Below are 19380 nucleotides of genomic sequence, written 5' to 3' on the forward strand. Positions count from 1 at the left end.
ATCTACTTCAGCACTGACTATAACAGTGTCTTGACTGGATAATACCATTGGACAACCATGGGAATAGAGAATCATACTAGAAGAAAAGCAAATCTCCCTTTAACTGATTGCAATGCTACTAAAAGTTCAGAAAAACCTAGTTAATTCTTAGTCAAACAAACAAAAAAAATCCTTTACATTTCATAGCCTCCTTCACTGAACTTCCACATCCCATGAGTGTACTCAAACATATGTAATAAAATAAAAATATCCGTTGTTGACAAAAGTCCTGTAAAATACTTAGTCATCTAAATTTCAAGACCAAAATGCACTCTAGAGAATTTCGATTTTTCATACATCACCCAATTAAATTTCAAACTAGGAACTGTTCTTCTCTCATTGGAATAAAATACCCTGTCCACCTTTTACAGTCCCCACATCTGATTAAAGATCATATCCCTGGAGAACAAGAACTGTTAAATCATCTTAATGCTTCATTGGGAATTAGTTATAACACCAACTGAATGTGAACGCTTAATTAATTAGATTTTTTCATCTGATGTAGTTGTCTTTGCCATGCTTTGCTAAGCCATCATCCTGTTTCACAGTTCATTCTTATCTTCAGTCATACTGACTAGGTCTTTTGTATATCCTGCAGAATACTAATTTGTTATTGCTCCTTTTCATTTGTACCTTCTTCTGTGTCAATAGCAACATAAACAACAGCACAAACCTGCTTTAAGAAGAAGGTTGGACTACATCACCTCCAGGAGGCCTCCTAATTTTTTAATTTTTAAATCTATTTTTTTCTACACTAATGGAGCTTAAAACACTATATAAACATCATTGGCTAATTCATGGTCACAAAAATTTAATGCAGCTTTTCACTAATTAAATGACAGCTGTATCAGGGCAGACAAAGTCTGTAGGTAACATTAAACCATGCACAGACCTATGGACCACAGACTTTCTCTGCAGACTAAACACCATACCATAATTTAAATAAAATGCCATAACACTATTGGACTAATATATATATATATTAGACTATAGTCATAAGACTATTTATATGACTTTAAAATGCTAGTGTGGTGAAATCCTAACGATGTAATAATGAAGAAGAATATCATTCGCAGAAACTAAGAGAAGTTTAAGAAAGATAATCTGCCCAAGTAAAGAATCATATCAAAAGCCAACAAAAAAAAAAACAAAAAACAAAGAAAAAGAAAGTAAAACCAAAAGGAAGATGACACAGGTCAATCTGAAAGAGTTTTTAAAACGTCAGCAAATTGAAATACCTATGTAAAAGGTCAGCTGAAGTTTGAGTTCTAAAGTTTTTAGGTCTGGGCAATGTGATTTCCCACTGGATTAAAATTTATTTTCAATACACACCATAAAGAGAGCTGCAATAATTCCTTTAACACTCTGTTTTACACACCAGCATAAAAACTCTGGAAGATTTAAACTCTGTTGATGATAATAGATATGACTGTCTCCTTCAATCTGTTTTTTTTTTTTTTTTCCTCCTATTCTCCAAAAAACAAAAGGACAGAACATGTTGAACATGGCTATGTGGAAGGGCCAAGGAATGTTTTCTGGCTCTTTTCAGATTGCATCAGCTGGTTCAGAAATGCTCCTGTTTGCAGTCAGGAGCAGGGCAGGGACAGGACCTGCAATTCATCACCTACACTACACCACACACCACATCACCACAGAGAACTCCATTTGAATATTAAAATATTGTAAGTGGTCCTTTCTCGGATTCTTGATCGGATTTGGAATTTTCAAAGCCTACCTCCACCTTTGATCAGTCCTACGAAAACATCAGACTGACTAATTTGTTTTGTTTTGTACAACTTAAAAGTGTCAATGTGACCCACACATTTCAAAGCAACACATCAGAACACTCACAGAACACTGGGATCTGGCAACAAAGGGCTTGCTGAAAATCACTGCCTCAAATGCTATAAACATCCTGTGACAAGTTCAGCTTTTGGTCCTGCTTTTATTTACCAATAAACAATTACACTGCATTCACTGCAATTGTTATCACTCATCCATTTGATATCAGTAGGAAATATCCTGAAGCAAGAAATCTTCCATTAAAAACTGATGAATCACCAGCTTTAGGGCTGAATTCTGATCTTTGATGTGGCATAAACTCAGCCTCCATGGGGAGACTTCAAGCACTGCTCTTTTGTGCTCTTTTGCCTTCAAGGTAGGACTCTCCACATTAAGAACATTCTCATCTTTTTTAGGACACTGGCAACTATAGTTATCACTCTTGCCATTATTATTTCATAACTCTGTTTCACAGATAGGTAGGAGATAGCTTTGGGGCAGTCATTTATTTCATTATCATGTATTTTTCTGTTCAAGCTAGAACATATGTTCATCTGGGAGAAGGGAAGACTTGCACAAATTTGAATAAAGGAATATAAACCTGACACCTACTTTTTTAATCATAATACTATAAAAAAAAGAAAAAGAAAAGAATAAAATAAAAGTAAGAATTTCTGCTTTCTGTGGCAATGGATCACTACAATTGCAATAGGAAGCTCAAAGGAATCCCATTTCTCCCCTGTGGGCTGTACTCAAGCTTACCTGTAAGACCTTGAAATGGAAAGACCTGAATGTTTCCCAGTGATACTTGATAAAAGGAACACATTCTCTTTTAAACAATGCAAAAAAGCCTTGGTACTAAGGCAGACAAAGTCAATCATGCCCTCACTATCAGTTCCAATATTTCCAAAGAATGGCATCCAAATCACTGTCAGATAACACAGGATTCCTGATGTGCGAGAGAAATGAGTTCAACAAGAACACTCAAATTTTCCAAAAAAATCTGGAGGTCAAAATACCATGAAATTACTAATATTGGTAAGTCCTCTTGTATATAAAGAATGATGAACAACAGATGAAAGATAAAACCATAAAAATATGGTTTTCCTGCTTACTCACTCCTTCCCATATATGAAAGATAAAATCCTGTGCATTGTCTTGTAACAGAATTAATTTCTACAACAGAACCTTCACTTCAGAAAGAAGTGTCTATTTTAGCCATAAATACAATTTTATTATACACCACAATGCACAAGAAGCAACACTCTGCAGTACAAGTAAATTAAATACTTTTAAAAAAAGATAAAATATGGATCTACCTTTTCATGGCAGTTCATTTTAAAACAGGTTAGTCAAATTAAACTATTTTAACATAAGGACCAAAGTATGTTCTATGCTATCTAGGATACTCTAAGTTATAAAATCTATGAATATGTTGCATATTTGGGAATCACAGGAAACAGGCTTGGAATACTCTCAGAAACCAAAAAGTACAACAACTAGGAAGTTCTTTTTTAAATGGAACTAGTAAAGGAGTCTATGTGAATATATCAAATTTTCTGTCCTCATTTCATAAAATGTTAGGTTTATTATAGACTTTGAGTATCAATTCCAAGCAATAAATTCCAGTATCAAAAGGTTCATTTTCAAGATTATTTATATATAATTAAAATTAAAATATAGCTGAAAAATACGACATTTACTACAGATTAGAAATTTTTGTTCCAATGAAACTTCTCTAAAGTTATCAAAATGTTACTTACACTGGTCCATCAGCAGTCCTACTCTGACAGTCTTTCATTATGAAAGATATAATTTACCTGCTCGAGGTCAGTTTAAGAGCAAACTACCCTGACAAAATGTGTCCTCTGTCAATATTAAAAAAAGGCTAGAATAAGGCATTTTTCTGTGCAGCTAATGCCCGTTACATCACAATGAGGAACCAGAACAAACAAAAACTCAATAGAATGCATGCCATATCTCTAAGAATCAGAGAACCTGGCACAGATGCAGCCCAAGTTCTCAAAAAATTCAAATTCAAAATATCTCCATCAAACACCATCCAATTAATATTTCAGTCTATTTACAAATTTAGTCACTTGCCCATTTCAGTATCACCATTCTCCAAGAACATACAAAATTTTGTCTAGAACAAGCAGTAAATTATGTTTTCCAGTGAGATTTTCACATGCCTAATTCCACCTCATACCATCAAGAGATATGACAAACAGAAAGTATAAGAACTAGGTATGTAAATATGTATAAATATTCCTTAATATGGGCTGGTAAAAAACCTTAGTAGGTTCAAAAGGAGAAGAAATTAAATCTAAAATTAGGTGTAAGTTAGACACATGAAGAACAGCAATCATAAAAAGAAAGCTCTAAAGAGAGATGCTGTGTGTACAACACCTACTTGTTGGCAACTTCTTGCCGGAGTGTCCAAATCACAATTATTACAGTGTTATCTAACTTGATTTTCCCATCTCTATGTCATAGACTTTGCCCATTTATTCATCATAAATGAGAATAACAGAAATTCTTTACGACTAATTTTAAAAATTTCTTCAGTATCGAAGCAGTAAAGGACAAAGAGAAGATGAAAAGAAATACAGCACATCATAGCTGTGACAGTAATGTCAAACCCTATTGGTTGTCATGCAATGAAAGCAGAGGGAATAAGAGACCTAAGGGAGATAAGCAAGTTAGCTGGTTACTCTTGCTGGGCTGGATGACAAGAAGTTGACTAAAAACTTTCCCTATTGCAAAAGGAATCTAGATCCTCTACATCTTAGCACTTAAACTCATCCTAAATGATTTGAGACAAATTTCTTACTGGAAATACCTATCCTTCACTGTCTGTGAAATATTGGAAAGTTAGTAGCTTTAGCTCAGAAAAAACCTGATGCTTTGTAGTCCACCTTTAGCTAAACCCAGGCAGTAGAATATTGATTTGGTTATTTGCATGCTGGCATCCAGACACAGGGAAAGCACAGAGACAGAACTACTCTTACATATGCAGATAAAAGGGAGCTTTATAAAGGTTTTATCTTATCACAATCAGGTTTAAAAACCTTGAAAATACAGAGAAAATCTGTATCAGTTGGATGAGATGCAAAAGCAGTCCCTGTCCCAGCTTTCTCTGTAGTGTCAGGGCCAGTCATTACAATCAGTCTCACTTTTCAATCCAATAACAGGCAGCTGCTGGACTTGCAGAAATCTGGCATCTCTCTTTCAGTCTCTAGAAGTCTTTCTATACCTGTCACCTTTGAGACTGGACCGCTGGGGTCCCCCATCTGCCCCACCTCAGCTCCTGATCCCCTTCCAAGCTGACCATATTCAGGCACCATCTCACCCCAAGGGCTCCACCTGACCCAACAGAGCTCCTGAAACACTGGAGTACAGAGGATGCTTTTATTTTCTATGTCCAGCTATAACATACACAAAATATCATACTTGTATAAATTAATTTTTTCTGCAATTTTCAATGCTTGTGACTGGAGGGAAGAAAAAACCCAAAAAAACCCCAGCATTTCTCTGATCAAATCCATGGTAGATTCAGACTTGTTTACCAGTGAACCTGGGATATTTCATAAATAGACTTCTTTTTACTAAATTAATCATAGGTGCACATATTTTTCAACCTTGATACCATGAAGCAGTAGAAAAGGCAAGACTTGGTTATAAGCAGAGATTCACTAAACTTCCAAAGCCACTATCAACGCCTTTTAAATGTCTGTCTTCTTGGGAAGAAGCAGACCCACAAGGGAAATGCCTTTTAGATAACCATTCTAGTCTCTGCTTACTTCTGCCCAATATTTATTCTTCATTTAATTGTTAAAAAGGAAAAAAAAAAAATAGAAAGTTGAGGGGTGGAAATTATTTCGCTTTCTAAACTTTATGTTAAAACGCACCATGATTTTTCTGAAGAATTTACATTCATGACCAATTATCCTTTCATGTTTTTACAATAGTTTTCAATTTGTTGTAGACGTAATTTTTTCATCAGTATTTGTAAAGCCATAAAGCCCCAACTTGATAGCTTTATGCTATCAATTTATGCTGTAGTTTAAGCTCAAAGAGAGCTAACGTTTCACAAATCATTTCCAAATAACAAGACATCACTGAATTAGGAAAAATTCTTAAATCATGTGGCACAGGCAGCTTATTATTTTAAAGTTTTCTTCTTTCTTTATTAAAAAGTAAATAAAAATATAAGTGCATAAAAAATGTATTTGTTTTAAAATCAACCATAGGAATGTTCTGGATTTTTCCCTGTAGTGGTACCCACACATTGACTCCTAGTCACATTCTGAATTGACACTTTGTGCAGACATTTACTGTCCAAAGGGATCCATAATTTCAGAGCCTCCAAGTTAGTCCAGTAAAAGAAAATATAAGATGCTATCACTGAGTATGTGATCAATAATTGCACCAGGAGCACAGCTCTGTTAGCCATGACTGCAAGCCAGTGTGAGACTACATGGAGGCAGTGTCTAATCAATCATTTGTGCTAACCAGGGACACAGCTCCTGCCAGGAGACACCACTGGCTGCTCCAATTAATGCCCAGGATTACAGGGAAACTGCAGACTTCCAATGATGTGTGGCTGGTTTCGTGTGAAAGACATTTCTTTATTTGTTTTACTTAGTTCTTTCCTTCGAATCATTGAAAAAATTATTTTCTTAGGCTGTTGTAGCTTGTCCAGGAGCAACTTTATAAAACCATGACAAGAAATTATACTAAAAATTTTGGCAAAGGAGCAAGATGCAAAGAGAAAATGAGAGAAACATTAGGAAAGGAATTCAGGATATATGAAAATTAAGCAATTGAGCAATTCAGTGTACAGTTGACTTGTTGATTACTTGAATACAAGGAAACAGAAAAAAAAAAATAGTTTTAGGAATAAACTAGACACGGAATTACTGGAAACAAAATGGAAACCAAAATAAAGAAGAGGAAAGAATTGAGCAGTGAGGCAAAATTACTATCAATAAGGTGGGGGTACAAAGGACAAGATGAGAAAACAGGTAAAGCAACATGAAAACTAATGGGAAAGAGCAGCTTAATGTGGGACTACTCAGCTGTCCAATGAAAGCACTGCAGCATTTGTCCAATTACAACAAGCTGTTGACACCTGCAAATTAAAGTGCACAAACAGGCTGCAATATATCAAACTGAAAGGGTTCCTGGGAAAGGGACAGTGAATAGAAACCTGAGAGACCTATACTAAAATACATATTTGGCCATCATCTTCCTATAAGATATAAAAAAATGGAAATATAAAACCTCCTACCTTGTTGTGAGGATAAAACTCATCAATTATCATCAAGTGCTCACACATTACATGGAGCACTGTGGGGGAGGGGGAAATAAGCAAGCAGAATATAATTGCTGTTGCAAGAAAAAGAGTACAAAAGGTCTATTACTGATTGATGGACTACAGGGTTACAAATTGATCATTTTATTTGAGAGACTGAGAAATCCAAAGGCCAGAGAATGATTTGCCTTCATGTGCTTCTTTATTTATTTTATTTTTTTAAGTACAAACAAGTCCAGTCATTAGATTGGAAAAGGCCAATATAGACAGCAGATGAAAAATGAGAGAAGGATCTCCTGAATGTGTTATGGGAATGGGAAGAAGGAAAGGAAAGTGTCCTGCAGCACATGAACATACACCAGAAACATACACAGAATTTAAGGGGACTGCTCTTCTGAAAAGGCTTTAATACTCAAAGGATGAGTGGAGACAAAAACTGGCAGGCAAGACCTGTGAGATTGATTTCTTCTGATTCTTCAGCATCCAAAAGTTAAGATCTAAAAGGATCTGTTCACAGAGAAACACACACCTAGAAATGATTCAGTTCAGATAACCTCAGACATCTGTCTCAAAACAAACTGAACAGCTCCCTAGAGATACCCACAGTGATTAGTTTAGATGTCTAATTTTAATAAATTAATTTCTGCTACTAATTATTCTTGATTGTACTCAAAGATAAATATAATATTTCCTGTGAATAAATGAAGGCTTTCAGCATGGAAGAGGAAAAACGTGTGGATTTGTTAGACACAGAAAAGAATAGATTGCAAACACAGTTTTACTAACCAGTGCTTCAGAGATGATTCTATTAAAATTTCTAAATATATAAAGAAAAAAGCTGTCTAAAGCATTTTTTTCAGGCAGGAGAAGGGAAGAACCTGTGGTATTTACATACACAGTTGAGATCTAGATTAAGGTCTTCTCAAAAAAAAAATCACTATCAGATCACTGACCATTGTATCCTTATTACTTCTCAACAATAAACATTATTATAAACTTCATTCTAATGAATGTTCATAAAAACATAAAAAAGAAATAAAACTGAAAAAGAAATAAAACAGTATAACTGGTCTAACAAACTTTGTTTCTTTTGGCTTGTGTGTGTACTTTTTTATTGAAGGGAAATAAATGTCCTGAAGAAAATAAAATATAAATATAAAAACCAAAGACTAAACTCTGAAATAGTATTTCCTTTCCTGCCTTGCCTAACAGATTTGTATTTTGGTTGTAAAAGTAGCAATCTGAAGACCTGTCCCAGTACTATTTAATCATAACAGATACACCACAGTTTTTACTTCACACCACAATCTACCATTACTATCTGGTATATTGAGATTAAAAATCCAATATTTCAGCTCTGTATTTCTGTTTCCAGAGAAGATTAGCACCTGCCATCCAGTGAACTGAATGAGAACAGAATAATATATCTCAAAATTAGGTTACTTCTAATGAATTTTACTTCAATCATGCAAACTTTAAAACTCCGGACAGTAGTTTGTGGTATGTGAAATGAAGTACTCATAACTCTATATAACCTTATAAAATAGTTCTGCTTGACATGATCTATGCACCTTCTTTAATTGCCTTACAGGAGAAGCATCCATTAAATAGTGATGCCATCAATCTCTAAAGTATACTTGATTAAAAAGTGCAAATGAAGCATGCTGGCAATTCTGATTAATACATTTACAACATTTTTCTGTAGTCTTCTAAATTAAATCTATAATGAAGACAAGCAGTTGTATTATCTCCAGTGAAGGTGAGGATAGTTTGTATTGTCTCCAGAACACATTAAGATTTTTAATAGTTAATGTTACATAGGAGATTTCAACCTTTTTAAAGTAAGAGTTTTAGTAAACCAGGAATTGAAGTATCTTACATTTAGTCTAAATCTTGTGATTGGATTTTCAGTTTTCACAAATTTTATTACAGTCACATAAATTATCACAATGTGAATGAAAGCAATTATTCAGTAACATTTCACATCTTTTCCTCCTCATGCAAAAGATTTATTACAAAGAATACGGAAAAACACCACATGATCTTGAAAAATAAGTCCAGAAAATGATTCCTTCAAAGTGAACTGAATTATTTACATTTATCATTTTGATTCTCCAATCCTATAATTATGATTTTATTACGTTTTAAAAAAGTGAATTATACTGCTGTCAGGATCTTCATTGTCCCAGCACATTTTCTGCCTGACCAGTAATTCAAACTGTATGAAAGGAGACAGACTTTCAGAATTAAAACATACAATATTGTCTGGCTCTTGAGGAAACTTTTAAAGACATTTTTAAGTTTCTTGCATTTTTGCTTCTGCCCAATCTTTAAATGATATTCTTAAAGTTTCATTAATGTTTTCATTCCCCTAATTTTCTGAGATTACAGGCAAGGAAATTAAATGAAACATATTACTTACATCATTCTGATCGTCTTTTGCATTGTAATAGATTATATCATTATTCTGTAAGAGAAAGAAAAGTAATTCTGTTAGTTTGAAATGAGAGAATAAATTTAAAAAGCAATAATCTCTACTACTGCAAGATACATTTTTGAACTAAACCACCAGTTCTTTATGTATTCTCTTTGAAACATGACAAACTCTGATCTTTGCTTGCTCTCTGTTGCATGCGCAATTTCCCATGCTCATGCAAAACTTCATTGATTAAATGCTCATTCCATGGGAGGCTGCATAAGTCACTCAAAACACAGCTAGAAAAGTGCAGACAGCATTGGACAAACTCCAGAGCTCATAAAAGGCTTCCATGAGCTGTGTCTGTCACAGAAATGTGACTTTACTGTGCAATTAGGGGATTTATGCACCGTGACATCCAGCACGTACAGCCAGGGACGGCCTTTGCTAAGTGGGGTAAGTGCTTGCTGTACACATGTTTATTGTTTTATTCACCTCCCACTGCGAAAATAAATCTGTGAAAATACATCACAGCAGAGCCTGGCTGTTGGAGTGTGCAGCAGATCCTGCCAGCTCTGTGGAAACTCTGTACCACGTAATTCAGGTAAAGCATAGAAGGAGAAGATTGCTCGTTCCCATTCTAAAATCAGTCAGAAATTCCATTCAGTGCTAACTTCTATAGTTTGCTGAAAACTGGGGTACATCCTATGCAATACAGGTTCTTGTGTTTTCTTTTTTTTTTTTTTTTTCCATGTTTAAATGTAATTGAACCATTTAAAAGCCTTGAAGATTTAGGTTCACTGGAGTAGTTTTCCATGAAATAAATTGCTGCAATGTGCCCAAGGTTTTTTGAATAAAATAGCTTTTAAGTGTATTTCTGTATGAAATAGAGACATGTACGAACACAGTCTTTTTAATTACCTTTACTGATTTTGAATAACTAAAGAAAACAAGAGGTTAAATTTTTTCATATCCAGCAGTGTGTTTAAAATAAGTGATTGCTGTTGACCTCCAAAAATTATCTTATTTTTTCAGCTCTATTTATGGTAATACCTTTTATGTATCTAAAAAGTTGAACACAACAAAGTGTTTTCTTTTATAAATACCAACAGGAAAGAATGCTTTCAGTAATCATTTTTCAAGTGGACAAACCAACAACAATTTTTACTTTCACTAAAAAAGTATGGCATGTATTACAAAGTAAAGCATCTTTAAAAATGATCATTTCACTCACTCCATAAATAATGACATCATTTATTTTCCTTTTTGACCTTTTAGAAAGTCCAACATGAAATATATTACAGATGAGCTAAATGCCACTTTGAGGGAAGTGCTATTAACACGAATTCATCCTTTTCCCTCAAAATGAACTTTTCTACTTTTCCATCAAGACACTTTTCCATCCATAGGTCAGTTGGTTATCTGTATCTGGATATAAAAGCCAGACCTCCAGGCATTACAGACACAGGAGGAAATCCTTTTCATCGTTAAAGACTAAAGCTAATTGTTTATTCACTTGATTGTTATAAGGAAAAGACCATATAATGCTTGTGGAAGCCTTTGAGTAAGTCAGAAGAGGCAAAGGTTCCATTTCCTTTGGTTCTTCTTCGCTTTGTAAACAACTATGTACAAAATAACTGTTCTGTAAATAAAGTGATTGGTTCAAAAGCCCCTCTGATTCTTTAGCAGGCAACATTTGAAGCTGCAAAGCATGCAGCCACAAATATTAACACAAGTGTTTTCATCACATGGTGATCTGTTTAGCTAGAAAAAAATAAAAATTGTACATTTTATTCACCACAACTCTTGATATCAGGTTGTATTAGAGCAGTTCCCATGCAATCTCATCCCTAGAAGGTTTTGCCCAGGAAAAATGGGAGCAGGAAAAGCAAAATAAAAAGCAAAAAACTGTATTGTTTTTGTTTACAGCTTTTGTTTTTAAAATGAACATTTTCAGAAAATACAATTTCTATTAGGCCCTCTATTGTGTTGACTCTCAACTAGACATGAGTTTATTTCCTGAGTTCGTCTCCACTGCTCTTGTTTATCCTATCAAATCATTATCGTATAGGATTTTGAACACTGTCATCACCAGACACAATTCTCTTTATGCACTCCAAAGAAATACCTCTTTATTTTCCTTGTCTTTTATATTTTCATTTATTTGTTTAAATTTTTCAAAGCTGCCACAGCTTTACTATTTATCTCCACTGGACTGAACAGCATTTTTTAAATCTCCTTTTAGAATAACATTTCAGGAACATGATATATTTACAAGTTAATGAAAATAAACACTTCCTGCCCAAACGACTTAGATATTTTTTGTAAGGTTATTCATATCTTGTTGTCCATTACCCTGCCTGGAGATATTACCTATATAATGAATAAACTGACACTGACATTGGGCATATCTCACTACTCTTAATATAGAAAATATGAGATACCCAGTGCTACAACACACTGAATGCAGTATGGTTCACAAATTAGATTCATGGATCACTCAGATCTTTAGAGGACAATTTTTCATCATTTAACCACTTCCAGCTGGCAAGAACAAATTACTTTGTTGCTGGCTCTCAAGCAAGTAGTTTAGTTATTTATTAACTTCTTGACACAATGAATTTGAATCTTCCCACTGCTGCACACTTTTGGCACCAAGTAATACTGCAAACTTGGTCAGCAAACTGTAGAGTGTAAATAGCCTAGATTTTTATTTTTGTTCTTTATCCAGTAATTCTGTGCAAAAGAGGGGTAAAAGACTCACTATTACTTCTGTTCACCAAAGAAGGGATTTGTTAAGGCAGTCCTGAAGCTGAACTTTTATAAAAGAATGACTTTGGAAGACCATATGCATATAGGAAAAACTGTAGTGTACTATCAATATATGATTTTATGGTTTTCACCATCTTTAATTCTCCTTTCAATGCAAAAATTTTTAGTATCTGCAAAAAACATCAGGAAAGCCATATAAAAAATACATTAAGGACCAGGTCATAAATGTTTTATTTTTGACTCTCACTATTTTCTTTTCTTTCCTAATCTTATTTTTTCTTCCATGCTTTCATTGATAGCATTGTCTGTTGAAGTGAGATTATTCCACTGTCTTTAAATTGCTTTTCATTTCAATAGTTTTCTGTTTTCCAGATCAGGGTATAAAATAATTCAAATGGGAAACATTACATATTAGGTGCTATCAATAAATTCCTTAATTTCAGCACACAGAATCTGAAGTTGATGGTCTCTATAATCCGTGTCTAGAGAAGAAAAGTGTGGGAAAACATTGGCTTTCAGAAAATCTGCAGATGAAAGTTGAGCTCACACCAACACTAACTTACACTCATATTTTGCTTCTCTACAGAGCAAGTTCACAGACAGTCAATTGATTCAACACATAAATGCCAAGGTTCAGCTCAGGATTACATGAATGAAGCTGTAGTTGGCTTTTCATCTCAGGAAACAATGCTCTTTTCAATCTAGTTCTTTCAAGAAAAACAAGGGATTACATTGCAACAAGACACATGGACACTAAAGAGAATTATGTATTGCAAAAATTGTAATAGTATATCTATGCAATTTTGCTGGTAGGAAATCTACATCCTCCTTTACAAAGAGCCAAAAAGAAAGCTCCAGGTCACTGCTGCCATGTAGTGGAGTCTACAGGAACACCTCCTCTCCAAATCTTAAGCAAGAATTCCAAGAACTTTACATGCAGTTTGTGGGCCACCAACCAGTCTAAAGATTCATTTTTAAAGTCTTTTTCAACCGCCATTCAATGCAGTCTGCTCAGAAATGCTGCTTTCACTGAAGCTGTGGTTAAAATTATATAAAACCTCAGATCAATCTGTGGGCTTCCTAAAAACCCTACAGGACCCAGAGCCTGTGATGCAGCCTAAAATGGTGTTAGACCTACAGGGGAGATTGGCTTGAAGTCAATTCTAGAACTTTATGAGACTCTATAATGAACCACAAGAAAATAAATAAATTATATATATTTTTTAAAAAGGGGGAGAGGGAAAAAGGTTTGCTGCAGCTTTTCCTATTGTAAGAAATTAATATAATGTATTAATTTTGAAATATATCACAGTTATCCTTTTTTCCTCAAAAGCTGCACTTCCAGAATTGTAGGTAAAATGTTAAAGAAAAAAAAAATTACACATTTAGCTATTACAGAGACACTAGAAAATCATTAACTCCCTCATAAAAGAGGAGTTCAGAGAGCATCAGTTAAAGATTTCCACAACTCAAAGATTTTCTTTAGTAAACCCCTGGAAGTAAACTTAAAATTATTTTATCAGATTCTATTGCAAATACAGATTACAGCATAAATATATGTTTTAAAATCTGAAATTACAGCCAAATATGTTTATTTGGATTTTGTTTTAAAACAGGATACTTCCCATGACTTGTAAGTATTTTACTCAAGAAGTTCTAAAGCACTCAAAGTGAGTCAATGTAAAAAATAATGAGGATTCTTTTAATTTGCAGGTAAGAAGTAGAGAAAGAAATAAAATCAGGGAGAAACCAAACCATACAGCAAATAAAAGTCTGATCTTGACTCTTCAATTTTTTAAAAAAAGGTCTTAGAATTACAGATAGAAATTTGGTCAACATTTTAAAATCATATTAGCTCCACACACTTGGTAAAGACATTCACATTAGTGAAAAAACTGGGAGTCCCTTTGTTTAGCATAAAGCAATAAAAATATTAATAATACTGGTCCATTTCATTCTTTAGGCAGACCAAAGGAAATTATTGTAAAGGCCTACAAATGCTAAAAAAACATTTCATGAAGTGTTGGTGAAACATCCATTTTAATTTAAAAAAAAAATTCATTGTATCCCCTTGGATTAAAAACTGTGTTTAAAAAGTTCATTCTAATACCTTTGGGGTAATAAAGGTTTAAACCCATCCTCACAAATTCCATGAAAAATAATCCAGCAGTTTTAGTTTAATCCCTTACACAGTCTGACATGCAGTTTAAAGCACAATAGACACCTCAGAAAAGAAAGCTAAATATGTCCTACCACACATAAAAAATTACATCTGTTTGCAAAGAGGAAAATGTCAGGGAATAAAAGCCTGCAAACAGGAAAAAAAAATGTCAACTACTACTATCTCTTTTGTTACAGCTTTGTGATTTTACATAAAATCACATATAAAATAAGGAGGTTAGTTGCTAAGAACTTCTTTTTTCTCTTCAGTATCCATATGTAAAAATACTGATTTATCACTTGTCCTTAAAGTGAACAAAATTTCAGGAAATTCAGTAAACCAGTTGCAATTATAATTACAGTGTATGTATGCAATTAAAGTGCCTAAATATGGGCTGTAAGAAATTTTAAATTCATTTAAAACATGAAAACTGGACATAGAATCAAGATATTTTAAAAATAAAATCATTAAAATAAAAACAAAACTGTAAAATAATAATTGATCAAGAAATATGTCATTATATTACCCAAAATACAGACAAATGAGTCACTCGAGTTAGACATTTTTCCCCCAAACTTGATTTGATTAAATAACTACTTGGTCAGAATATTAAATTTCATACACTAATTAAAACCTTCCAGGTCTGCACTATAATTTATGATAAGCCTTTTTCATCAGATTTGTGTAAAGGACTTTTCTCAAGATTCCACTGAGACTAATAATTGAAATGAAAAGATGAAGGTGAAGATTACAGGAAATAACATAAAGGAACATAAAAGGGGCTGCACAGTCTTTGTCATAGAATATTCTTTCTTTTAAATGGTGAGAAAGATCAATTTTTCAGCATTCATTTACAGGTAATTCCTTCAGTGAAATTATCAATCTAGAAACTTTCAAAATTTTCTGACAGTTTTCATGAGGGGGTCACTTGACCATTCACAGATGCATCAGAGTGATAAATAAATCATAATTTATCAATCACCTGCAAGCTCAACAGCAGGACTAAAACATACAAGCCTCATTTAAAAAGATGTTAGGTAAGTGTAATGCACACATACAGAATCCAAATACAAAATACAAAATACACTATAAGAAAGATATTCTTTCAGGTCCTTTCCATGGATTGTGAGGATTTTTGATCTCAGATTGTATCCACAGATTGCAGCCTTGATGGTGGCCAGATTTTAGGCATCTGAGTCAAAAACTGAGATCTTGAAAGAGTGCACTGAAGTCTAAACTTGGAAGAAACTTTTGAAATATCTGAGATTCCACCATAAATATTCTCTAGGTATGCCACATTACATGGCTGGGCTCTGCCGGCCACCAGTGCTGTGACCAGGACAGGTCTCAGAATCTCTCTGAGCAGAGGTGGAGCTGTCACCCCTCTGCTCAGGGTCCCCTCAATGGCCTGACCTCCACAGTGACACATTCCTTGCGCCCTTCTGCTCACTGTGACAATATCTGATTACCTGCTGAATTTAACCACGCTTGATTTAATTTGTCCTGTGCAAATTATAATTAGCAAAGCTGAGTAAGAAAGGTTTTTTTTTGTATCATATTCAAATCTCAGGGGGAAACCCTCCTAATTTTCACAGGACACAAGGAGTAGATTGTTTTTTTTTCTTTGCCTCAGTGTCCATATAATGCTACATTATACATTCACTTCAAAAAAAGAGAAGCAGTGAAGAGCACTAAGGTGTACCTGCATAACCTCAAAAAGGATAACAAATATTAGAAAGAGTACTTATGTCCTCAGATCCCTAGAATTCATCACATAAATGGTAAAAAATATAGGCAAAACCTCTCCATGTCAAAAATTTTCCATAATTTTAAGGTATTTTTCACTGCAAGAATAACTGCTAGACACTGCCATTGGACTTCTTAAGATGCCAGGATGATACTTAACTTCATTTAAAAAATAGTTAAGAATACATTTCAAGTACTAATTGAACTTTGACATAGAATTAAAATCAAAAGTTGTTGGATGTATGATGTTAAATGTAATAGAGCCCAAAAGATGAGAAATTCAAGTCAGACAAACACCCAAATCAAAATCTACAGAGAAGTCTGTTCTGAAAGAATACAACATACTCCACAAAAAACTTCTGCAGAAAGACATCCTCTGGCTCAATGGCCTGCAGTCAAACTCCAACCATTGCTGGACATGCAGATAATTGTTAATATAAAAATGGAATTTTGGCAATTTGCCTTCTGGTAAGTATAGTCTATTTTTTAAATGAATTGTTTTTATTTTGGGGACTTATTAAATTTACTTCAATTTTTTAGTGCAACTGATAAACTAAGGAAATTAAATGTGGCAAACAATTAAGCACTTTACTGGTTGCAAAGCATCAAAGGCCAAATACTTCATGCAGGAATGAAAAATTTAGTGACTGAAAATTTAAAGTTGCAAAACCACATTGACTTTGTTCTTTGGTACAGTTGCCTATATCACAGACAGACTCCTTTTAGTTAATCAAGCTGAAAAATTATTCTCAAGAATGGTAATTTGATCCATAGTAAAACCTAGGATTTTATGTACTTGCATGTGTGACAAATGACCAAGAAAGAAAATCATAAGGAGACTCTTTTGGAGCTACCAAACTTAAAGAATCAGCTTTAAATTTAATTTAAAGAACTAGCTACATATATAAAAAGATAGGAATAACCATCCTCTTCATTCTTCCTCCAGTACTCTAAGCCAAAAACAAGAAAGACTGAGAAACAAAAGCATTTCAAATCCATTTTAATTTTGGTAAATAAATTCTTCCAAAAGGTCCAGGAAACTGCTAATTTTCTCATCACAATAGCTTCCTCAAAGTATAAGCAATTTCTTTTTATAAGGCTAAATGCAACTGATTACAAAGCAGATTTCCAGGTGGGAAAATGAAATTAATTTGTTAGCAGCTAATTAACCTCTATATCACACTATCTGATCAGTTTAATTAAAGCAGCAAAGTATGTTTACTATAATTTATTCAGCATTACTTTTAGTTGATGGAAGAATATAAAATAATTTTTTTGAAAATTGTCTATACTAATTGCCTATTTTTTATATTGTAAATAGTGCAAATTTAGAGTACAGGAGCCTAGTTAAACACCTTGGACATAAATTTCCTTTGGATTCACAAGAAATTGGCATTCTGAATTCACATCTGTGTAGGTGCTGGGATGCAATGAACTACTTCCGCTATCATAACTGAATATAGAAAATATGCTAGTCCTTCAAGTCCAACAAATCTTCAAAAGCCTTTGAGAAAATTATTTTCTACAAAGCAAGAGGCAAACATTTAGTAGAATTTGTTCCCCCCAAAAAATGTGTGTGCATTTGTTACATTTCTTCTGTGTTCTATCCACTTCAACCAACAATTAAGACCATGTTTAGCAATGCTGCAATCAGTTGTTACAAAAAGGAATAACATTTTAGGCATATGACACTACAATGGAGTAAAAACTCAAGGGTAGCTTCTTGGTGATCCATGACAGTGGCTGAAGTGTGTATAATTCAAGGCTTATCTTCACAAAAAACCAAAATAAAAACCCCAAAAAATGTGTCTCACAAGAAATGCATCACACAAAGAGTCACTGTAACTAAATGCTAAGCAATAGTACAGAAAAAACATAAATGTATTTTAAGAATCTCATTGGAATAGTAAAATGCCAACATTTTCCACAACTTTCCTTAAACTGCAACAGCAGAGAGCCTTATACAGCTTTTTATTTACTCTTTCATCTACATGTAAAAACTAAATTTATAAGAAGATTGTAGGATACTTCTATGGGTTATTATGATACTGTGCTCCACACAAAAAATGAATTTTCATATATAAATTATGGAAGTATGATTCAAAATTTGAATCATGTTTTACAATGCTGACACTGACTTGTAATTTTAATGATCTCTAATGTTTTTAAAAGCACTGATTTCTTTCCCTGTCTGGACCAATTCTTCACTGAGTTTATTCAATCACCCAAAATGTGTCCTTAAACCCCAGAAGGCTATAACATACCAAAAAATAATTTTAAAAATTCTCAAAACAATTGCTATAACTCATCTTACACAATTTTAATGAAAATTAGGAAAAAAAACTCAACCAAATGTCTCCATTTCCTCCTAAATGTGAAAAGTGCCCTTACAAAAGGTAACAAAGTTCAAAACATGTCAGGCTATGTTTTCTTTTCAAATTGCTTTGGCTTACCCGTGTAACAAATGCCTGCCATATTGATTGTTGATTTTTTTTATGGGTCTCTTATAAAGACAAATCTTTCTTAAGACTTTAATCTAAAGCATTTTTCCTCTATCTCTGATGTCTTAAAAAGAATGCAGCTCCGGACAGCAATTCCCAGGTTCTAAGAATTATCCCAAGCTCACCAAATTAACAAAGAACAGAAGGAATCATAATTTAATTATTCAGCTTTGGCAGCTGTTTTATGCATGTCTTGCACTCAATCACTGCAATAAAGCAAAGATTCAGGAGCACACCTTATTTCAGAAGTAGCTCAGTAGCATGAGACAAGCCAGCAGCTGGAAAATATTCCTTTTACTATTTAGTATGAAATGATGAAAACTTTTCTAGTTAATCACTACAAGTAAAAGGTTCATATAAAAAAATAGAACAAAGTTATTTTTCCTCTTAATTATTGATGTGATATTGGTATGCTGGAAGTCATGCAGAAGAGAAATAGGATTTAAGAGTTCTATCAATATCTTGCTGTTATGTTTCTCATTCTTCATCTTAACAACAGCACTAAACAAAAAGGGGTTTGTGTTTCCTCCCATGGATCACAACAGGGGTTTTCATTCATCAGGTATTTGATGTTTATGATGTTTATGCCAAAAATTGCAAAGAAATACAAAGAAATCTTTGAAAGCCAGAATGATGGCTGGTGGCT

At 33.7% G+C, this 19380-nt stretch overlaps 1 protein-coding gene across 4 annotated transcripts in view; it reads right to left on the minus strand.

The window, feature by feature from the left end:
• CACNA2D1 (calcium voltage-gated channel auxiliary subunit alpha2delta 1) overlaps positions 1–19380 on the minus strand; it is a 360232-nt gene that overhangs the window by 159134 nt on the left and 181718 nt on the right. For all 4 annotated transcript variants that reach the window (XM_058023720.1, XM_058023719.1, XM_058023722.1 and 1 more), the window contains exon 5: positions 9561–9605. In XM_058023720.1, coding sequence (XP_057879703.1) covers positions 9561–9605 — 45 coding nt within the window. The remainder of the gene's footprint in view (positions 1–9560; positions 9606–19380) is intronic.

This window comes from Melospiza georgiana, chromosome 4 (genome assembly GCF_028018845.1).
Source record: "Melospiza georgiana isolate bMelGeo1 chromosome 4, bMelGeo1.pri, whole genome shotgun sequence".
Taxonomy (NCBI): domain Eukaryota; kingdom Metazoa; phylum Chordata; class Aves; order Passeriformes; family Passerellidae; genus Melospiza; species Melospiza georgiana.